Raw genomic sequence first — 23,417 nt, forward strand, 5'->3', positions numbered from 1 at the left:
GAAGAGTAGCTCCGTACACGATCGTTCAAACGCTACCCATCGAGCAGGGAAGCTCTTTTTCATGGAAATGCAGAGAAGACGCGATCAATTAGGGCAACGGTCGAGAAACGTTTCTGGCTGCGAAACAGACGGACGCAGAGCCCGGCTTTCTTTCCAGGGAACCGCGTCAGAAACCGATAGAACGCGGAAAAACGCGTCGAGTAGTTTGAAGACGCGCACCGTGAATGGCTAAGCGAAGAACAGGGATTCTTCGCAGAGATATTTCACCGACCGAGGAATTCGAGAAATGCGTGCGTTTCCCACTCGGTTATGGTAGAATAAAGATGTAAGTCTTTTCCTGTTTCCATGGATCATCCTTGTTCCTCCGAAATTACACATTGACAGGTCCATTGTCTATGACCCATATACGTGCCACTATGCAACGCCATTGGACGAGTTCCTAAGAGGCTGGATAATGGGCAACGTCGACGGTCTTCTCATTTGTGTATTCTCGAGAGGACACATTTCCCTCGTTCTTCTCAGACGTCTCCAGAAGAGTACGAAACACCCCTCCCGAAAAGAAAGAAGCATAGTTCTTGCTTCGACGCGAGAAAAACCCGTCTGGTGTCCTCCTCCCTCCCCCGCCGGGGGCAGTTTCTTGCGTGGATGGCTTTCTCACGCACGCTTTCGGTTTCGCCAGGAAATTTATTCGGCGACGAAGGGAACGCGACGCCACGACCACTCCCTCGTGACGCTCAAAGAAACGCTTCGAGCAATAAACGGTGAACGCGACCGCAAACTGGACACCCTTCGCGATCAAGCCGAATAAGGATCAACGGGACGAGCAGGTCGATTTCTTCGCGGACTCTCGATCGATCCGAGGGAAAAATCGATCCCAGGCACGCTCGTTTCGCCCTCGAGACCGCAGATGAGCAAAACTTCCAATTGTGTACAAAAATCTCGGCGAACAAACTCTATATAATTTATTTCAAGAATTAGACGAGAATCAGAATCGAAATTTATATGTCTGTAGATACCTTAATCCAACGTAATCTAGCACGAACATGGTACGTAATGATAACACTGTGCTTGTCTCAATTTGTTTGATTTTTGTTCCTCTTCTTTTTTGTTATTGTATTCGATATCAACGGCATAAATAAAGTATTATTCAGAGAATAATTAAACACACTCGAAATAGGGTCGTGTTTGGATTAATTTACATCAAGAAATCCTGACCAACACATTCACGATAACACTTGCGAAGGCATTAAGGATTGTATCGAAGCTCAAAGTTTCACGATTGGTCGCACGACTTTCATTTACTCGGCGCCATTCAAGCGGACGACACGCGATAATTGAAAATAGACAGATACGAACGTTGTTACGTACGTAGAGGGATCCGTCATTATATGGGATTACTGTATACGCAAGGACAGAGGCGCGCGTGGGCATGCGTATCCGCGACTCCTCGTAAACCGAGGACTCGTCGTATCCGCGAAACGTGTGACTGCATAAAGCGGGGAAATCTTCGTGAGAGACGAGTAGGCGATGTCGCATCGGGCGACCCTGACGAGAGGTTTATAGCAGCATCCATTATTAGAACGTCGATACGAGCAGCTACTACAACGCTTCATAAATATAAATTCGAATGCATAATCGATGAAAGCGAACGCCTACCGAGAACGATGGCAACTGCATGACAAATGCACAGGGAGGGTCATCGTCGTCGATCGACGATCGGCGCTCGCGGCTCGCCGAGATAAATCCCGATTCGGTGAGTAATTTTATCATCGCCTGAAAACTATGCTCGGTCCAATTGGAAGCGAGATTATTTAAAGACATTTTTACGAAAACTGTTGGTGTATTTAAAAGAGCATTTTTTTGAAGAATGCATCATAATTCTTACAATAAAAAATAACTGACAATTTTCACTGTCACCGCAAAACGCTTTTCCTTGACAGGGTCCCCGGATATTGTCAATGTTATGTTTACTTATTGTTATTTCTTATTGTAAATTCGAGAACACCTCATTATGATGTATTCTCCGAAGAATGATCTTTTAAATACACGAACAGTTTTTGTGAAAATGTTTTTAGATGTTTTAATAAAAAATATCATAAAAATCATGCTTTTTTCGATCTCGTGCTGGCGCATGACCTCTTCAGACGCAACGAGGATTCACCTAGATCCAGGAATAATTCAGAGCTCGCCGAACGATTCGAGAGGCTGAAGATGTCGATTGTTTGTCGGCAGAGTCTACTAGTTTTTAAATTTCATTCAGAGTTCCCTCGCTTACGACGTAACCATTGCGAGCGATTCTTCTACCGTGCACTTTGCCAGTTTCTGCTCGAGCCAGGGAGTGATCATCGACGGAGCCCATTGATCAGTCATCGGCCCGGAGTTCCCCGATTAAGCCCCCTCGGTTCAGCGACCGCGAAAGAACGCGTCAAAGCTTTTTCGCTTGAAACACCGAGGCTTCGTTATAAATAGCTTGTATTACGCTAATCTCGATGATTTTTTCATTTCAGATAGGCGGAGCCAGCCACAGGCGGATCATTGTCGACTCGAGACGGTCCCAAGGACAAGAGGCGCAACGGAGACGCATTGTGCGTGTCGGTGCATATACCAGCCGCATAATCCCGAGTTCAAGTTTAGCGTCCTCTCCCGACTCTTTCTCTCCTCCTGATTTATCGAACATCATCGGTTTCTCCATAGAGATTCGCGGTGCTAACAATTGCGGTAGATCGGTACCTGCGTTTGCCATCTTCCCACGTCCTAATGTCCTTTCAACTCGGTACTTCTTTTCGATAGAAGAAAAACTTGAAGGACTTTCGACTCGTGACACTGCTTTCTCTAACACAAACTATGACTGGGTGGACAGCTATCTCGAGTGATAGATCAAACCGTTTCGTCGACTCGTCTAGCGATTGCTGACTGCGAGAAAATGGGAGTAGAAAAAGGAAAGGCCTGCTGCTGACGCGGCGGTATACTGGAATCCTCCCGCAGAGGTTCTCGAGAGATCGTCCTTACCGCAGATACTCCTTCCTTCGTGTCCTTCTTTCGTGTCCCGCGTGTATGAAGAACGATCGACACGCTACGATCCTGTTCGAGGATTATTTTCAAGTTCGCCAAACCACCCGTCGCGTACAAAATAAATCGCCGACGAGAATTCTGTCCATCTATCGTGAGAACGTATTGGATTAGTTGCTATCAAACGCATTTTCACGGTCCGATAAACTTACCGACTCGACGATGGCTTCGTCCTCGAGGGCGATACCTGCGGCGACCGTGTCCCCGACGGCGAGGACGACGCTGTAATAGGGATAAGTTCCCTTTCTCCTCACGCCCGGTTACTTCGGCTAACGACATTCAAATTCCATTAGGGCAGCGCGATGTGCGGCTGACAACTTTCGGATTACAGATCGGCTCGACTCTCTCCGGTTTGGCGAAAGAAGAACCCTTGTCGGGATAATGGCGCACCAACGAAGGGGGGCGGGATGAGGAGGGGGACGGGACGAGCAAACCGCGAAGGGCCGCAGAGAAACGAGGACGATTAAATCGCGAACGGCCAGGGGTATTTAAATGAGTGCATCTGCATTTTAAATATCACGTTTCGCGGCGATCTTAGACATCTCTCGTCGACCCTCCCCTTATCTCTCCGTATCTTTTCTCCGTCCGGAAAATTTCGAAAAGGAACTTTTCCGGTCTACCTCGTCCGTATCATATTTCATAATCTATCGAACGGAGAAACGAGACGAACCGAACAGAGAACGAGTCGAACCGATCGAAAATTTAGCCCAACTTTGAGTTCCGAGTAAAGACATAAAATTCAAATCTCCCTGCGCGATGTTTGTCTATGGTAGGAGGCTGCGAATCGAGAAAGCGATCAGGAATATGGAGAACGTGTCTCGATCCGCCTTTTCGATACACGTTCCGACGAAGGAAGCTTCCAGATAACCGATAACGATATACAAAAGCGAGCTATACGCGCGAGTCGTGATCGGGCGTATCGTTATGCGACGAGGAAAGAGGATGCACTGTCTCCGAATGAGATTCCCAGCCTCCGAAGGTTACGATAAGAGAACTCGTGCAATTTGCGGGCCAGAGAGAAACGTCGCCGCGTAACTGTGAGCCATATTGTCCCCCCCCCCTCCCCCCACGCCCGAAGGAAGTTTGAATCTTCGGGAGCGAAGAGATAGCCCGCTATCTAAAGTAGCGGAAGGAATGGAGACAAATAAATAATACGGGAAAACCGTGGAAAATTGGAGCGGAGAGTATCGGGAACTTTGATACATCGCGATACTTGAAATAAATATTCTTCACGTGAATTCGTTACGTTATTCGTCGCGTGAATGTCGAACGCTCGAGGAAAAGTTCGCGGAGCACTGCGGCTATAATTGAGACGTTTCCTTTACGCCGAGAGGAATATCTCGAAGAAGGTTGCTCGAGACGTAACTCGAGCGCTCCGTATAGATACTGTTCGCTAAATTCATCGAATCGAAACGGGCGAAGTACACGCGACAGCGGTAATTGCGACGTATCGCGTGCGCCCTTTTCTCGCCTGCGAAATACGTCGTTTTCATTCGCTCGGTGTCGTCCGTGCCCTCCTTCTCCCCCCCTCCCCCCCCCCCGCCCCGTCTGCCGCGGGAACAGCCGCGTATTTGCATATAAATATAAGTAAAAAGTGTATTTGCATTTAAATGTCCGACAAGGGGCCAAAGGTGGGGATGATGTTCCTCTCAGGCAACAGGGGAAGTTCGACGACATTGGTTCGAGAGCTCGCTCGGAACCCCGTTTGGAAGGTGCCTAACGACGCGACCAGAGGCGAACGAAGACTTCGAGTGAGCCTGGAATCGAGGGGTCGCTCGATCAAACCGCTCAATTAGAGGAGCCGTGAAGCTGCCGATAATTTACCAACCACCCTCCCCCGAACAACTGGGATACGAATTTTACACGCCCGAATCTCTCTCTCCACTTTCTTCGCTCTTTAAGTGGATTTCACTCGGAATTAGTTCCTCGATACCTCGTTAACGCCAGACGACTCTGCTCGTAACGGATACATCGGGGGATTCGACGCAGCGACGAAAATTCGTCGCCACGCGAAAATCACTAAATGAAAATCATGATTCCGTAAACGAGCAAAATTTTCCACGGAAAAGTATCGCGGTGGTTCGAACACGTGTAGCGTCTCAATTGTTGCGTTCGACAGCGTTCCCTGAAATATCCGCGATAACCTAATTCTCGGAGCATATTATAAATCATTCGAAAAAGTATGTTCGCGTAAACATTGTTGCGTAAACAAGCTTAAAAATTATTTGTACAACTCGCCTATCCCTAATCGCAGCGAAAGATAATTTGTCAAGTGCTATGATAACGTTATCTAGTCAGTAAGAGAATACTGATCCTTGTATAAATATTCATGAAAATTCGGGGGTATAAAAGGAGTAGCGATCGTTGAGTAAAGTTAACACAACAAAAATATAGCTTAAAAGTAGAACAAGTGAAACTGTGGAAGAACCATGTCTCGTTACGTTTTCGCTCTCGTCCTTCTGGTTGTGGTTGCTGGTAAGTTACTCTTCGTTCGATCTGTTCTATTATTATTAGAGTCTGCTGGAGACTTTGCATATCGAGGGAGGTTAGTTATTAGGCTCTCCCAAAAGTCTCATCCGTTTCGTTAATAAGTAATACGGTCGCAATGTTTTATGTTTTATGTTACATTACTGAATTGTGTAGGATCCATTTTGCTCTATTACTGTGTAACACCAACCTCTGAGAAATTAGGTTGTCTATTTATATAAATACTGTCACAGAAAGGAACTTTTGGGACGACGTAATATTTTATTCCACTGTTACGTGGAACAAGAGTTCCTTAAGACCTAGAGCCAAATTTTTCTGGGCGCCTATAAGTTTTGAATTTCTTTTGCTCGAGCAGTGGGTGTAAGCGCTTTCCCATCGGAGCAACCATGCCCTGAAAATATGTTCTGGTCAGGCCTTGGAAGAATGTGCGAGCCAAGCTGCGAAGATCCGTCGTTCAGACTCTGTGGCGTAAGTGTTGGAGCAATTGTCATTTAGCATACCTTGTAAAACTCTGTAGGCCATACGTTCACGAAACTGGCAAATGTGTGTTTAGGCTCCTCTCGACTTTGCCTGCCGCTGTATGGAGGGCTTCTTCAGAGACGGAGATAGGTGTATTCCCTTGTCAGAATGTCCAAAACACTAGGAAATTTATCAACGATCATCTCTGCTCCCTAACGAACCCCTTCGTGTAACTACGCTTCTAATGCAACGACAATAATAAACAATTTTGCACGCAGAAATTTGTTTTATTTCCAATCACCTCCAGAAAAACAGTCCAAAGTAATCGTACCATTATTTTAATATTCAGCCCTGCTATGATCTAACAATATACACGACACATCGTTTTAGTATGTTTTTTGTTTATGATTTGAATAATTATAGAGTGACAATAAATCACTGAATCAGAGATTGTATAGTACGGAAATTCGCCGTGTGCTTGAACAACCAAACAGCCTCGATACCAATGTTATCTCTGACGAAAGAACAGCCAACGTGGCGAACATTATCGAGATAATCACGAGTATAAAAACGAAGAATATTCGAGAGGCCCGCAGACGTGAGCGAATGCAAGACGTGTAACATCGAATAAGGATTGACAATGTTTCGATACGTCTTCGTTCTTCTCCTGATCGCTATGGTGGTCGTAGCTGCTAGTAAGTCCTCGTTAAATCGGAACACGATTTAATTCATTGCACTCCACTGTCTTAAGTTTAATTATCAAACGAACGAATAAAGATTGCGGATGCGCGAAGGGCTAAAGGAAAGACTGTTTCGGCTCGAGTAATTAATGAATTTCTGTTCAAGCTGCAGCGAAACACACTACTCCGAAACCAAGGAAGAAGTGTCCCCAATATGAGAAATGGTCTAGGTGTGGAACTAGCTGTGAAGTAACCTGTGCCATTTGGGACGATGGTTTTACAGTCTGCCCGAAATTTGTGAGTCATGGAAACAATTGTCTATTTAAAAATGATATAAAATCTTGAAATATTCCGAGCTCTTTGGTTTCAGGAGTGCCAAAAACATCTGGTTGCCTGCAGGTGCAAACCAGGTTACGTAAGAAACAACAAAAAGTGTATCCCACCACAGAAATGTCCCAATTGGAAGGATCCTCGTTCGTGAAATGTAGATTATATACGTTGGACTCGACAAATAAAAGCACCATGAAGTCATTACATTTGTATTTATTTACTGTAAATTATTTCATTCTATATATAATTCGAACTCTAATCTATCCTCAACGAGCACTGGATAAACGTGTAACCAGATAACAATGTTGGCAATCTTCAGTTCGACGGGACGATAAAGCTATCGACTTTGCTTGAAAACATGTAACTCGAAGGACTTTTTTATCAGGGCAACGTATAGCTGAATCAAACGTAAATATAACGTAATCGTCGCACGTGGCAAAATATCTCGATTGGCGACACGGTAAAGAACGTAAGAAACCATTGACATCGAGTTTACTCAGCTTTTGCCATCGATCATTTGATTTAAAAAATTACTTCCACAATAATTCCTACGATAGCGTTATCTCGAAAGGAAGAAATTTGCATAAAGGCGTGAGTATATAAAATCTCTGGTATCTAAACACGTAGTATCATAAACTAAAGTGAACTCGCAGCGAAATCATCTAAAAATCGACCATGTCTCGTTTCGTCATCCTTCTCGTCCTCCTAACTACAGCAATGGCCGTGTGTAAGTTCACAATTTCGCGAAATCCGTTACATAAATTATTTAAATATTTTCATTCAACAGCCGCAAATGAGGAATTTCGACCGTTAGTCAAGTGCCCTCACAACGAGTTGTGGTCGTGGTGCGCGAAAAATTGCGAACCAACTTGCAAAGTTCCCGTACCGAACGAGAAGACTTGTCCAGAATTGGTGAGTGTCCCGTACGTTCACCGTTGTGCCTTGAAATACGTTAAATTATTATTTTAGGTGTGTAATCCCAAGAAAGCCGCATGCAGGTGCAAGGAAGGTTTCGTCCGAAATGAAAAGAAAGAATGCGTCAAGCTCGAGAAGTGCAAAAAGAAGTTTGTTGAAGTGTGAATGACAGGTCTGTATTAAATCTATGATTAATAATAAATATCATGGGTCGAAGAGCATCGTCTGTCTCGTGCTGTGTATCTTTCGAGAGAGTACGAAGCAAAAAGGTGTCTTTACGATATCTAAGCTCTATTTAAAAAAAAAAAAAAAAAAAATCGTGTCACTCCATTTAAGTCGAAGTTCTCTAAACGCATTGTCTATCCAAACTCGCCTCGACAAGCGGGCGCTGTGGAATCGTGCAACGTATCGGATATACACAGGCGTTAGAAAGCAAGTTTATCGAAACTACACGCTCGATATCCATCTCAACATTCTAACAAAACCGGAATGTCTCGTTCACGCTGTGGCAACTTCCGTGACGAGCTGAATTCGAAAGCAAAAGTCTAGCATGCAACAGCCTCCCACTCGCGTATCGAACCCCTAACCGGAAAGTGCACTTTGGAAACGTTTCACCCACGTCTTCCGAGGAGATAAGCGACAATTTGCAAGGGGTAGACGAGCAAAATTTTATTCGAATAGCGATCAATAGATGCGCGCCATAGTCGTTCCTTTTCTAGATTTAAATCACCGGATTCACAGGTTTTTTTTTTTATACAATCAGACAATACGATTCCATCTCCCATCGAGCCGATAAAAGAAAGAGCCGAGAGTAATTGAATCCAGAGTACAATCAAGTTCTCCATTTATTAATTTCGTTTTGTGTTCGCATTATCATTTATATCGTGGAAGTGACACATCTGTCCATGTTTTATTCATTACTCGAAATTTTTATGTAGATAAGAGTTTTTACCCGTCTCTGTTGTACGGTCTCGCGAACGAACCTAATCGAGCCCGGGGCTCAGACGGCTCGCAAATGGCGCGAGTCTCATCGATCTTTATTCGCTTCTCCGACAGTTCCATCATCCATTTGTAGACGCGAAAAGAAAGACGCCGGGTCTGCGAACACCGTGTTGCGTAATACGTTAGGCGAAATGCAAATCGCGCGTCTTGGAGAACTACGATGTGTCATCTGACGACTGACATCGATCGGAAATTGTCTTTCCACGCATATGGTACTCGCGTTGAATGACAATTTTTGCCGGGCTTTGTTCCACCATTCCATGTACCGTTCCGCACGTCGACTGGCGCATGGCACGGGCCGATCATGGATGAGGATATTCTTTTGCAGTTTCTTTCAAAATGTAGTTAGAACGAATCACAGGGAGAATTATATCTGGCACGATAAAATTAAACGAAGGATTAAATTATCGCCATTATCCAAGAGAAACAAGGCCAAATATTTTACATTACCAACGAAACATTACCAACGAAGCATTACCAACGGTGTTTAAATTAGCGTTTACATGCATTGAAGTCTCCACGAATATACAAGATGTGTTTTAGTACGATGCTTCCTGAGTAATCGAACGAGGAGCACGCACGCCATGTTTTGGAACATACGAGTACACTCTTGTATTAACCCTTTGCACTCGAGAGGTGACTCTCAGTCGCCATTAGGTTTCACGCAGCAAATCTACAATACCTAATATTTCTTTAGATTTAGTTTCTTTGAAACTCGAGGTGTCAATAAAATGGCAAAAGGTTAACCCGGATCGAATCAAGGATTAAAAGTGGTTTTCGCGGCATCGTTGCTCGAAATTCTTATTCCAGGCGAGTCTTTTATCGATTTCCGCGCGCGTATCGTTCCCAGGCGTAAAGCATACCTTCGAAGAGCTTACATAAGCCGTCCACTGACTGGGTTTCGCTACCTTGAAGTCGGACGTTGCCGCTGTCTCCTGCAAATCGCTGCACGCCGGCGTATGCATCGAACGTTCTTTACAGCCGACTGGCAATCAAGCCTCGCGACGCACGGACGGGGAACGACGGAGGACGCCGACAATGCCGACGGATAGATTTCAGTATCAACGTGGGAATATGTCTACGGGGCCCGTTGTATCGATCCTCATACGATGGATAATAAATTGTTGATTCGCGTCCGTGCGTCGGTCAGAGAGGAGACGTCATTAGGAAGACGCTGCACGTCGCCTCGTCGAAACGCGCTTTGTGTATTATCATTATTCCTCTCCTACCGAAGCGCGTTCCTGCTCGAGGATTCGTCTAACGAGCCGATTTCTGCGCGATGGAACTTTTAACGACCGCTGGGGGAATTGTTTCTCTCCAGACTGCGGACGGGCGAAATTTTATACGAATAATACCTAACGAACGAAGTCGACGTACTCATCTGTGCGAGGTATAGCCCCCTCCTGTTCATTCCTATCTGGATGTGGGGAAGCTTACTTCTATATTTACAACGATCTGATTCAAGCAAGAAAGCCTTCCATACATCACCTAATTCTACTAATACTTACTATATTAATAATGAAACAAAAAAAAAATTTAAGAGGTTCCACAGGGTCCAAAATATTTCTATTAGAGCGGCTCCTTCCCACGTGAAATTCCCCGCAATCTCCCGTCTTATCTTCTCGTCTACGATTACTCTGCAACTCCCTAGCCACGAGCAGAAAATGGTTACGCGAAGAATCCCCGAGATATCCGTGCGGACAAACGACACTCGAGCACGAGTAGGCTCTCCGGAGAGTTCTTTAACGCGTGAAATTTGTTCGGGCGAGTTTGCGATAAGTTCGACAGCGACACGTCGACCGAATTGTTTCCAGGAATCTGATCGAACCGTCGAGACGACCTAATTCCACGGGGACGTGGCCAGAGACTTGGTCGTCCACCCTCGCGCGCAATCGATTCTAACGAGAGAGGCTTAGGGCGGTCGATCAAGCTTGTATAAATCACGGTTCCTTCCCCACGGGGCGTTAAGGCGGACGGGAATGGTGTTCCCGAAAAACTCACGGGACGAGAATTCCATTCCCGTCGCGCAATCCATTCCAACGGAACTTGGAAACATTCCTCTCGCGAATTGATTACGTACCGGTTCTGCGAGTCAAGTACAAGTCGCTCGGAAGATTTACCTGCGACAGAAAAAAAAGGGACAAATCGATTAGGATATCGGTTAATCATAATGTCTGGGATATAATGCATTCATGCTTCAATTTTTATGCTAATCGAAATGTCCTTTTCCGTAGACCGAGACTTGGTTATCGAGATACGAGTAGGTAAGGCTTTGGGCGCATGTGGACGCATGTGCTGAGAGTCACACTTTGATTTGCTCGAATCTAGGTAACGGTGAATTGATCCCAAAGGTTTCCACGCTGTTAATATTCTACATAGAAAATGCTCGCGACGAAGGATGAATTATTTATGAAAACACGGACTAGCGAGTAGAAACGTTTCACCCAGTTCTGAAACTTGACCGTTTCCACGAAAAATGAGGGGTAGAAAATATTATCTGGGGGTCGAATCGATTCACGCGTAATAGCACAGGAAACGCTGAATTCCGTGGACGTAACGTCGAGGAAACTATCGCAGCGTGTCGCGGCTAATGTGTCCAGCATATCGTGCGTGAAGGAGACCGAAGGAAAAAGCTGCAAAGCAGAACACGGATCCGATGTATATAACTGATGGGAGTAATAATGGGTACATAACGGCCAAGTACATACGGAGCGCGTTGATTTACTTTTCACGCTCGACCAGACGGTCGCGGAGAGAGCGGCTACAAATAAAAAGAGTTCTACGCCTAGCGACGGGAATGATACAACAGATCGATACTATACCAGTACGTACGAATACTATATTCCTTTAAAACTAATACGAAGCCACCAATTCGATATTTTTATATCGAGTTAATTATGTCAATGACTGTTCCATTACTCGACTGTTCCATTTCATTTCTCTAACGAGGTATTTAATCGACTCCCGAGGTTCGACATCGAAATGCTCCATGCCTAACGTTTATCAGTCCCATCACGAATCGCACAGAGCCGATGGCGCGTGAACGATAATCTCGCGACCGAGTCGAGAATCGAGACACGCGACACACGCCGCGCGAAAAAAAGCCACGTTCCGTAAATTAACGGGTCGCGATTCGGTTGCGCGTTGTTCACGCTTGATTTCAGATAACGCGTCGCCTTTATCAGCGTTTGTCCCGCGCGTGGAAGTTAATTGGCAATTTCGATCCATTTGTCAAACCGAACGGCAGCTCTCGTCTCTCGATCGAGCGTGTTCCCTCTCTCCGCGCCGCTTGCAAACGAGCTAACGTGTCCCATAAACTGCAGCAAATTCCTAACCGCTGCTCGTGTGCTCGCGGCGCTTTTTGCGTCTCGCGGCGTCGGTGTCGTCACGATCGCGTTTCTGACCTACAAAGCTCCGCTCTCGCCGCGGGAGAAACTTTAAAAACGTACTATCTCTGGAAGTATATCCTCGACCTCTTCTAGCCTGCCGTGCATTTACGATCTACGCGAATCGTAACACTGAATAATTAAGCGGTCAATTTATTTCTGTTCCTTCCGCAGGAAACGTTACGCAGCGTATAGAAAATTTCCTTAATCAGCGAATACTTGTGCACCGATATTACTCCAATATTCTAGACAACGATACAATTTATTCCTAAAGTTTTGAACGTTGTGCATTATGAATTCGGACACGTGTCACAATTCATGTTAACGCTTATCGCGATAAAACGAACTTTTTTGCGCGGTCGTTATTTTCCATTTAAACGGTATCTTTACGACGTAACACGTATTCATTAATTATCATTCATGAGTCATCGCGCATACATGCACGTCTTGGACTCGTCCACATCTTGGGTTCGTATTTACCTAGCTCTTCGCTGTAATTAGTCTCAGTTAAAGTCAACCGTAAAACATATCTGCGGGAGAGCAATAAAAGAGAAAATTTCTTCGTTAATCCAGTGTAAATAGGGAACAATAATATCCTTGATAGCGGTGACAGGTTTGTTGCGTAGGAATTATCATAATATCCGTATCACGGCACATGTTCGGCTATCTATTGTGACGTGAATCGATACACAATTACATAAGAAACGCGTGCACGCTTGTCATAAGAGATATAATCGTACATGCGAAGAGATAATTAAGATTATTTTAATCTCCACACATCAAATATATCGCCCGTTATCGAAGCCATTGTGTTGCTTCTGTTTACATTGGAGTTTAAATATGAAGACCGAAGAGATAAAGTCGATGGAAAATGATTAAATTTTCGTGTTCTATCGCGGGTATCGCTAAAGGAATCGGAAATACGGTATTGCTGATATTAATGCGCTCCGAATTAACGGGAATTCTCGGCAAAAGAAAGGTTCGCTCGTTTCTTCGGAGCTTTCACGGCGCGGAGAGTCGCGGGTTCCGTTGGAGAAGAAATTACACGGCGCGATTCTCTGTCTGCAAATAAGGGACACGTCGGAAAAATCGTCTCCTCCGCGCAAAGTAAACGCGTCAATCATGAACACGGCGAACCGCGCAGGGAAACGAAACGCGCGCGGGTCACACGAAAGCGACTGACTTGAAATTTGCATAGCCTTCACGCACGTATTTCGAGAGAGCTCCGGCGGTTTAACGACCCCGACACGACTGCAATAATTCTCGTGCCGAAGACACTCGCAATGGGAAAAGAAAAATGAACGCCAGCAGCCACTGGGATACTCTGCGTCGCAAGAAACGCCAATCATCGATTGTTTCAACGTTTATTCTACACAATTCATATTCTTTTCCATTTTCTATAAAAGTCTGTTGCGTACTTTCCATTTCTTCGTCTTTCCACTTGTATCTGGGTTGACACGTTTATTAATCAAACAGTGCTCGCAAGAGTCATTCGCATATTTTAATTCGATAAATATCCCACAAGGAATTTCTACAATTTCTATTTGTTTCTGCACGATTCCTTTCGGATTTAACCAGGACACCCTGTACATCGAAGGAAGGTGCGAAAGAAGAAAAAGAGTGGTAAAGAAACAACGAATAAGGGAACGTGTATGCACACGAACGGGCAGCGTCAAAGACCGTGTCGGACATTTTTGTCCTCGCGTTTCGAAGAGGGCAGCGATCGAGCGTTCGAACGACTCGAAAGCTCGACCGGTTTATTTTGCCTCGATCTTCGGTATACTTCGATCGCTGGTCCCGTCCGTCACCATAAAATTGATTTACGACCAGCAATATATTCGTTTTAATTGGTGTTACCATATTTTTGCGTTCCAACGTCTCGGAGAACCCTTTTGGTTGCTTCGAGTAGCGAAACTAGGCTCACGCGAAGTTTCGTACCTGTTTAAATACGACAAGCTCGTCGAGAATAAAATAAAGCCACGCGCGACACGATTAGTAGCTACTTAAAATGAATTCTAATAATAATTCAATTTTTATACCGTGCCTGTTTTTCCTTTTATCTTAACAGTTCGTGCCAGGTATGCGACCGCGTATTGTACGCACCAACGATAAATACGGGTTGCGATTTAATTACCCAACGGAGACATTTTGCGCTTACCTCGCATAAATCATGGACTGTTATCTGCGACCTCGAATACTACAAGGGACAGTAAAAGTACAAAGGAATTTAAATGACTGCGCGGAAAAGTATGTCACGTGGGTTAGTAGTAATGAAATTAAAAATGGAATGCACCGGTGCGGACAGGTTTATTTTCGACCATGCATACTCATTGATATGCGAACTATCCGACGCAATTTTCGCGTTGATAATGTCTCTCGCAATGGATAGCCTTAGTCGTCAACCGTTTGCTAGCGTTATCACCCCAAAATAGGAAGTGCGAAAATGGAGTGCGTTAAATTCTGAAACCGAGACGAAATTAAATGGAGTCTTAATATAATCGTCTTCGAATATTCTTTATTATTTCCACAAAGGAAATGAAAGATCCTATCGACACCCATCAAATTCTCTACCTTCCCATAACATAAGACAAAAAATGATCCCCAGGCATTTCACATTACAATTCACAGCGACGACAGTAAAATATCGATAATTGGCCATTTATCTCGCGTTGAGGCCCCTTTGTCGAATCGCAACCCATCGTTTGGAACACAAAACCTGGAACGCAGCACGGGAGAATTCCTTTCGCCGATCAATCGTTCAAATTTATTTTGTAAAGCGTCCAAACTCTGTTGTGTAAAAAAAAAAGAAAGAATCGACACAAACGAACGGAATCGACGGAATCAAACGACAAGCCCCGCGGAACAACGTTTCGAATTCTGGATGTAAAAATGGAGCACAAAGGAATTAATCCCGCTCGAGTTGGTCTGGAACCGTGAGGGGTGTTCGACAGCGCGCCGATAAAGGCCGATCACACGTCTACGGGATTCTTTTCTGTCTGACCTCCATTGTGCACGGGTGAAGGTTGCAAGGGGTCAGAGAGCCCTTTCGATCTCTTTTACCAGATACACCTGTCCGAACCGTGGCGGGATTCCCCTTTCTCGGAAGACGAGTCAACCGGATTAACACCTTTTGCCAGTGAGGTGCGAAACTTCATTCTAATGGACCACAACGAATTCGTTCGAACCAGTTAATCGATTATTGAAGTCTAAAACAACTTTCTACATTTATTCCCTCGAGGGAAAGCTGAGGGAAAAATAGGAACAGCCATGTTAACTGCAAGTACGTCGAAATATACACTTTATCCTGCTGAAAGAAAATAAATTGAAATGAAAATACATCGGAACAGATATTCCTACTTTCAAATGCACCAAGCCTGTGTTATGCACTCCCCGCTTTCCTCGGTGAGAAACAGGCAATGCGTTAAAAAGGAATTCCTGGTTCTCATATAATATAATATCGTTTCACTATTTAATAACAAGAAGCGAAAGGTTAACAACCGGTGTTCCTTCGTCGGGAATCATGCGTCCAGGTCAGACGCGCTCGTAATCGCTTTCGTAATCGTCCCTCGGAAATAGGAGGCGGGGTTTTCGAAACGGCCGATAATCACTAACGGTGCCAGGTTTTAAAGGCGGACGCATCCGTGCGTGGCCACCGCGTCGCTTACCGAACGAGGGTCGACGTTTCGAGCATGGTTCTCTCGAACCGTCTAATCAATTGTTACGCAATCCGTTCACCGACGATTATCCGCGTCCTATGATTATCCTTCTCGCGCAACTGTTTACGTACAAATTAAAAGGTTGAATGTATCTACGAGGTCATCGCTTTCGAAACGTGTGTTCATCGAGTATCCGATTGTTTCGACGAGTCACTTTCTGCCAGGGTTGGAAGAGGTTTCAAGACCTAGAGGGTCGTAGAATAAAAAAATATATATGTCGAATCGAGTAACCTCCTCCTTTTCGAAGTCTGTTAAAAAGATGTTCATCGTTTGTAATGTGACGAAAACTTATGTATCTTTTTGAAAAAAATACTACACGTTTTAATACGTCCATCGCCACGTCAGCCATATATGCGTGACAGTGTTTCTCACTGAAGAATTTAAAAAAATTAATTCTGATATTTAATTGTCAATGAAAATGAATTTGAACGAAATACTTGAACTTCGATGGAGTTACAAAAATAAATACCACAATAAACGTTTGATTATGTAGTTTCCAATAGTCTGTAAACAAAATTTAATCGCATTAGAAATTTCCAAGAGTATTATCTGGCAGTCAACGTGTTAAGCCATCTTATGTATTTTATTTACCAAAAGGGGTCTCTAATAGATGATAGATAAATGAAGAATACAATGTAAAACTATGAATCGTTGGTAAGTGTCACAGGGCGACGGAAGAGGGCGATATCTAATTCTATTCTATATCTGAATCTAATTCTATTTAATCTCACGCCGCCAAAAATTCGAGTAAGAAACGAGGACAATCACGCCGCATCGAAATTCAGAGGTGAACCGCCAATAGATGGAGGGATGGTTCGCTTCCGTTCCGGGCGGGTATATTTACTTTTCGACCGCTACGCTCCCTTTGTGAGCGAATAATCCCGAAGGCGACCAAAACGGCCGGAAGTGCGGGGCGCAGATTTTCGTGGCGCGGAAATAGGGTAGCAAGGTGTGGAGCGAGAACAAGATAGCGAACGAGAGAAAAGCTGAGCACGTCAGGAGCAGCTGCTGCTCGAAGCGTTTTGCGAATTTTGCCATGAGGCATTAAGAGGCCTCCCCTCGGTTCTTTTTTCCTGCGACTTTCCTCCTCTTCTTCATTTCCTTTTCGATGCGTAAAGGACGCAGCCGAACCCCGCTCGGGTTCACACGCTGCCAATGAAAATCCCGCTTCCAGTTACGCGTCGCGGAAGGACCTCTCTCAAAAGATCCTTTGGAACTTGCAATTTGCGTCCCCGTCGGTTTTCTGCGGGATGTTTGAGAGTTTCCAGAGAGCCTATAAGCGAATCAATTCCTTGTCGATAAATAGCAGCGACGTAAACTGTGTTTCGTGTGTCGTTAATAACTTTAATCCTTCCTTTTCAACTATTACAGAGTCCTCCTAAGTCACAAGTGACTCTTTCGATCTCCGAGGGCTTCAAGATATCCAAGAAAGGATTACTCAACGAATTCCCCGCGACTTTCTCGACGTTTCCTTAGCGTTCATGCTAGCGCACGAACGCGATAAATCTGGAAGAGAAGGCAGGACACTTCGGACGATGGTGCTCCGCGTTGAACGAGACTCTTTTACTCTTCTTTCCGCGACTGTCGCTGAAGTAAGCCTCCGGGGGACGTTTCCACCCTCGTCTGCGCGGCTCGACGAAAAGAAAGAGATTCGGATGCAGCCAGCAGAATGTAGATTCCCGAGGTTGCTTTCTCAGCGTTTCCCGTCGCGGTCGTTATGAGAGAATCGACGTTCGACGACCTCTCGTCGAGATAATCCTCGGTCAGAGCCGGGACGGAGTGTAATTTTGCGTTCGCGAGGACTCTGTCCGTCGACATTGTTTCCCTGCTCGAGGATGGCAAAAGCTAAGAAACGGCCGCAAACGTTTTGCTCGTTTGTCGGCGAAGCAGGCAAGTCTCAACGATCGACTCGAAAATGCAACATTTAGAAGGAAACCTTCTTCTATGAATAATTTCTCTTTATCAAGCGACTCCAAAGAAATCGCGCGAAGGGAATGGAGAATTCCAACGCAATTTGGAAAGAACTGTTATTTAAATCGCGTGTTTTTCATGGCGCGAGAGGCAAGGGTCCCTCCCACGAGTTACGGTTAATGGGCTGGGAAGCAAAAAGGGCTGGGAAGCCGGTGAAGGAAGAAGAGAAGAAACTTTCTTGCACGGTAGGCCACCACAAAGACCGCCGGCACACATTGATCGCAATATTTCTGTCACGGTACATTAAATTCGCGGGCGTTTTCGAACCGCCACCGACGCCGATAATCGAGAACCGTTCGAGAACAGAGAGCTCGGCAATGGAGACCTCCTTCCCTCGTCGCTCCGTCGAGCGATTTTTTTTTTTTTTTATTTTTAAATTCACCCCGCGACTCGACGACGAAATTTTTGTCGGATCGATTCGTTTCGTTCGATGGCGCGTAAAGCGAAACGAAATCGACGGGACTCGCTTCGGAAAACAGAGGGAAATGTTTGGAAATTGAAAACAATTTTTCGGGGACGGTTGGCGAATTCGATTGCAACTCTCCGCGAGGAGACAGATGCAACGAAAGATCGACGAGTGGAACCGAAAGGAACGATGCTGTCTCGAATTTCGCAATATTTTTTGTAGTAAGTGGAGTCGAATACACGGAATACTCGTATTTAATTTCACGGGACATAGAGTACGAAGATCTGTCGAGTTCGTACTGTAACTACCTTTGTAGTATACAAATCGCAGGTAATTAGGAAAAAGTAGCGAACCGTTGTCGCTATCGTGGAGTCGTCGACACGTTTACCAGGCGAGAAAAGCGGTTTTCCAGAGCGTGCACGCGCAGAAACGCGACAAAGCCGAGACGCGTCAAAGGGACCAAGGCGAGGACAATACTTGGCCAGGCGTTAATAATGAGCCAGCTATTCCGGCGGCATCGGTGTCACGTCTCTTTGTTCGCTTCGCGCATTATTCGGCCCCGTGTACGCGTATCTGGAATAATCAGTCGCGTTTTACTGAAACAGCAACGCATTGTCCCTAGGGATTCCGGGGCCCTGGCGAAACGACGGAACCGCTCATGGAGAACAAAGACTCCGCCGCGAGGATATAAAGCGATACCACAAGAGGAGGAGACGCGTGTTGCGGCGGGGAAGTTTCGTAGTCTCGCAAAAATTGAAAAGGAAGGGCTGGATCGAAATCGATTCTTGTCCAAAAGTTCGAATAACGAGTGGAAGGTGATAGAATGCAAATTTTTGAAAATAAGATGATTAATCGTAATACGTAACCAACGTTAGTTTCTGGCTGGATATAACGACACGGATCGCAATGGCGCGTAGGGGAAGAGGAGACAACGTTAAGGAAGATACAGCCATCGATATCGCGCGCCAGTTTCGTTCGTGGAGCACAAAGGGCCAAAGGCAATGGGGGAAGGGCGCATTATGACCGATGAAATACCGTATTAAGGGTCCCCAACAGGCTCCCGTCCTAGAAACAGACGCACCTGCCACTCGTCCTCGATTCCTGGACCTCTTTTCGGGGAGAATAGGATTGTTTCTCCCCGCGTTCTCTCTTATTTTCGCCCTCCTGTCTCGCTCCGTCCAACAGCCAACCGGTGCTTCGGTCACGAATTTCATCTCTCCGGAGAATAGAGAAGCGTATCCGATAGCCGCTTATTGGATCCACCGAGAAGAAGAGCATTTCCCTCCTTGGCCAACAGAAGGGACGACTCTTCGTTAAGAAGATTACCAGGGACGCAGACGTTACCTGTGGAACGATTATTATTTCACGGGATCAGGGGTATCGCGCTGTATACCGAATTCTTGTTTACGGGCCACTCCGCTGGAATCGAAGACGATACAAGAGCAAATAGTTCGAACGAAGCCATCTGGACAGATGAAGATGCTGCAAAACGAATCTTACGCGGACGAATCACAATTTAAACGAGTAGAGATAAACAAACATTGAACATGGAATTACACTCGAATACTCTGTAACAAATGAAAAGATTGGAAAACAAGGAAGCATGCTTCGATGTCCTGTAGTTTGAAAACGATCACGAAACGACCACCCAGACCTCCCATAATTTCACACGGGCCTACATCGTACATCAATTTCATCCAAGTGCCTGACGTCGAGTGCAAAAGTGATCGACTGGGCGTGGAACGACCCAGATACAAGACCGAAAGTCGACCGGTACCGTTTCGACTCAGGATTTATTGCCATACCAGGACACAACAAGCTCCCTGTATCCGAGGACACCGTTCCAACGACGGATTCCGTTCGCGAAAGGCATCGATGTGCCCCGCAGAAGGGTCTTTGAAAGCGCGGTTGCACGGGAACACGCATACAGGGTGTTACACCGTTGGCTCGAGGAGGGGTCCAGGCGAGGAGCTTTGTTCGCGGCAGCACGTGCTCCATTGTCGCGATCGGAAAGAAGAGCGACGTACCAGCTGGCTTGGAAAAACAAAGTAACGCAAGAAGAAGCGAAAATCCTGGCTCCCGCGGGATGAAAGAGCGAAAGGAACCAAGGATTCAACGCATTTTACACTGCCATCCCTTTGTCGCGGACCCAATGTCAGCCAGAATTGGTAACTGGTTGCGCAAACGAGTATAAACCGTGTTCTTCTGGAAAAACGTCCCAGACGTCTCCGTCGGAGGCGCAGGTGGTCTCGCCAGGGGATTGAAAACACCGAAGCCACCCTGGGACACTTGGACTTTTGTACTTTTTTGTATTTTTTTAACAAACTCGAGACTAGCGAAACGATGACTGGAATAGAGCTGTTCGAGTACTCGGAAAAGTACTCGGCCGAGTTTTACTCGGTTCGAATGCCCGGTCCGAGTCGAGTACTCGGAAGAAACGAGCAGTTCGAAGGAACCGAGTAGCTCGGACCGAAGCAAGCGCCTCGGAGGAGGCGGATTCACGTTGCCGAAACGTGACGGTCTGTGTCGTATAGTCTGAATCGACCTTTTACTCGGTTCTTTCAAGCAACTCGCTTCTGCCCGAGCTACTCGGTGTTCCTTTGAGCTGCTCGTTTCTTCCGAGTACTCGACTCGGATCGAAAACTGGGTCTTAGCTCGACTCGGCTCGCGAGCAACTCGAAACATCCGAATTTTCTGCAGGTCTGGACTGGAACCTCCCATAACTTTGCATAGACAACAAGCTACGTCAACTTCACCGAAGTCAACTCGTGGCATCGAGCGCAAGTCGACCCAGATACGAAACCTGAAGTCCAGCTTTCGTATCAGGATACTTCCCACGTCGATAACCGTTGCATTCGATGTCTGACACTCCGATAAAATTGTCGTCTCATAGCCTGCGCGAAATTATGGAGGGTTCGGAGCCATCAACTCGCTGGTCTAGAATTTATTTAAAGATTACGGGACGTTCGAGTGTTCGATGTTTGGTTATCTGTTTGCGGAAGTAACCAACGATATCGACCGTCGGTGTTCGAATTATCAAAGGGAGATAGCGTAAATGTTTAAACCTTACACGGAAAAAAAGAAATAGTACGCTATTTATGGCCCAAGAGAACGACACATGGCGTTATAAGCCGAAGAGGGAGGAGATACTGGCTGGTTATTTATGTGTTTGCACATAGCAATTACATTGTTGGATTGGCAACAACGCAGGTTTGGGGGTAAGAATATCGAATAGCAGGCCATAAATTATTCACAAAACTACATGCAAACAGATACGACTGGCGTGCTATTATCTCGATAGGCAAACATACTTCCGCGAATTTCGTTACGAGCGCAGAGTATAAAAACCGGGAACCGTAGGTTTAGCTTTAGAAGCAACATTGTATTCGAAGCAAAGAGAATTACCAGCATCGAAGAAACAATCATGTCTCCCTACGTGATCGCCACTATGCTCGTCGCCGCGATGGTCTTTACTGGTGGGTATTTATTATCGTAAATCTATGTTTAACTATGTTAAACTGTGTCAAACTATGTTTGTTGGGACGCTTTAATTTATTGTTGTAACAAGCACCGTTCGATTCAATTAGGGGTAGTCTCGTAGTCAGACAGTATGGGTTCGACTACCTTTTTTAGCAGCACCGCACTCTTAATTTGCTCAAAAACTTATGAATAATAATTAAAATGAACCTTCTCGAATTATAAAACTAACTAACGTTACTTTTTTCCCCTGAAGGAGTCACACCGGCGCCTGAGTGCCCAGTGAACCAGATCTGGAATCCTTGTGGAGCAATGTGCGAACCAACTTGCAGCAACCGAAATCCGAACCCTAAATTTTGCCCAAGAATAGTAAGTATTCGAAATTTACCCCATATGCGTAAAGTATCTTCGGAATAAAATTCACGATTTAATGTATTTTAGCGATGCACCCAATATACTGCTGGCTGCCGTTGTCAGACATCCTATTACAAAAAAGACGACGGTTCTTGCGTTCCATTAGAAGATTGCTAATCTCCAGGATATCAGTGGAAGCTTCTTTACCTTATTCACGAGTTAAAATGTAGAGCTGCATTATTATATAGTACATTAAACATTATCTAAGCAAGTCAACTTGCCTTCCATCGTGTCGGAAGAAATCTACATTTTTTTTCCCTGGAATTATAATATAACTATGTTACCAAATAGAAGGTATCGCGTTTTTCGTTATTAAATAAGTTTTCATCCGTGCGATTCTTACACGCAAGATTCACATCTATCCTTGATAACCATTTCGTAAAAACAAAGCATTATCTTGACTTTTTATTTACGCTCTCGCAAGGCTGCAGCTATAAAGAGTGTAATTATCTCCATATTTATGGATTCTTCTGAGAATAATACGAGGCAGTGCAACGAGAAGGCGAAGAAAAGCTGATACATTATTATTCGCGCGAGTATGCTGCTCCATTGTCAAGGTTCAATTTTAAACGTTCGATTATTTGCCACGAATCGTTTGCTGAAACAATCGCTCGAGGATTCAAGGTTCGTCATCACGTGATTTCCGAATAGCATTTTTAAACATCCTTACATTCCTTAATTTACATTCCATTCATCCTTAATTCGATGAAGGACCAGATGAATTTCTTAACGTTTAAATCTTGAAACGTGTTAGATATTTATTGCAATTGATATTGGTGCATTACTACATGAAGTAATAGAACTACTTGTACCAGAACATAAAATATTTCCCAATATACTTGAGTTAGCAGTCCTTAAGTTCGACACACTTAGAAGTCTTGTGGTTCCTGACCAATCCTTTTTTACACCTACAACTGGAAGTTAACGTAGTGCACTCCTAGAACAGATTCGTTAGTAAGTGTGAGAAATCGCTCGTTTTTAGAGAAAGGGTTACTTATTTAGCGAATTTCGAACACTTACAATTCCTGGGCAAAACATGGGGTTAGGATGGGGGTTCTTGCACGATGGTTCGCACATTGTTCCACAAAGTGACCAGGTTTCTTTA

At 45.0% G+C, this 23,417-nt stretch overlaps 3 protein-coding genes across 4 annotated transcripts in view; 2 read left to right on the top strand and 1 right to left on the bottom strand.

Annotated features, from left to right (window-relative positions):
* The window catches only part of LOC128875743 (headcase protein), a 160,104-nt gene that overhangs the window by 66,153 nt on the left and 70,534 nt on the right, over window positions 1–23,417 (bottom strand). The gene's annotated exons all lie outside the window — the stretch shown is intronic.
* LOC128875753 (serine protease inhibitor swm-1-like) lies at window positions 5,395–8,009 on the top strand. 2 transcript variants are annotated; one of them, XR_008456876.1, is made up of 6 exons: window positions 5,395–5,544; window positions 5,912–6,024; window positions 6,110–6,710; window positions 6,862–7,752; window positions 7,813–7,937; window positions 7,995–8,009. XR_008456876.1 is itself a non-coding variant. In XM_054121613.1 (3 exons), exons 1-3 carry the CDS (start codon window positions 5,499–5,501, stop codon window positions 6,197–6,199), a joined length of 249 nt encoding a protein of 82 aa, XP_053977588.1. In that variant the 5' UTR covers window positions 5,395–5,498; the 3' UTR covers window positions 6,200–6,296. The 2 variants fall into 2 exon arrangements, 1 of the variants encoding a protein (XP_053977588.1); XM_054121613.1 differs by lacking the exons at window positions 6,862–7,752; window positions 7,813–7,937; window positions 7,995–8,009 and having other exon boundaries at window positions 6,110–6,296.
* Window positions 21,795–22,524, top strand: LOC128875751 (chymotrypsin inhibitor-like). The gene is made up of 3 exons (XM_054121611.1): window positions 21,795–21,897; window positions 22,155–22,267; window positions 22,340–22,524. The coding sequence occupies exons 1-3, from the start codon at window positions 21,846–21,848 to the stop codon at window positions 22,427–22,429; spliced, it is 255 nt and encodes an 84-aa protein (XP_053977586.1). The 5' UTR covers window positions 21,795–21,845; the 3' UTR covers window positions 22,430–22,524.

Source organism: Hylaeus volcanicus, chromosome 4 (assembly GCF_026283585.1).
Source record: "Hylaeus volcanicus isolate JK05 chromosome 4, UHH_iyHylVolc1.0_haploid, whole genome shotgun sequence".
NCBI classification, from domain to species: domain Eukaryota; kingdom Metazoa; phylum Arthropoda; class Insecta; order Hymenoptera; family Colletidae; genus Hylaeus; species Hylaeus volcanicus.

What these genes read in the sequence shown, in the direction of transcription:
- LOC128875753 (XM_054121613.1), top strand. Translation starts at nt 5,499, where the DNA reads ATGTCTCGTTACGTTTTCGCTCTCGTCCTTCTGGTTGTGGTTGCTG. An exon ending in CCTTCTGGTTGTGGTTGCTG is followed by an intron (nt 5,545 to 5,911) that starts GTAAGTTACTCT and finishes TTGCTCGAGCAG; the next exon opens with TGGGTGTAAGCGCTTTCCCA. An exon ending in CGTCGTTCAGACTCTGTGGC is followed by an intron (nt 6,025 to 6,109) that starts GTAAGTGTTGGA and finishes ATGTGTGTTTAG; the next exon opens with GCTCCTCTCGACTTTGCCTG.
- LOC128875751 (XM_054121611.1), top strand. Translation starts at nt 21,846, where the DNA reads ATGTCTCCCTACGTGATCGCCACTATGCTCGTCGCCGCGATGGTCTTT. An exon ending in CGCCGCGATGGTCTTTACTG is followed by an intron (nt 21,898 to 22,154) that starts GTGGGTATTTAT and finishes TTTCCCCTGAAG; the next exon opens with GAGTCACACCGGCGCCTGAG. An exon ending in CTAAATTTTGCCCAAGAATA is followed by an intron (nt 22,268 to 22,339) that starts GTAAGTATTCGA and finishes AATGTATTTTAG; the next exon opens with CGATGCACCCAATATACTGC.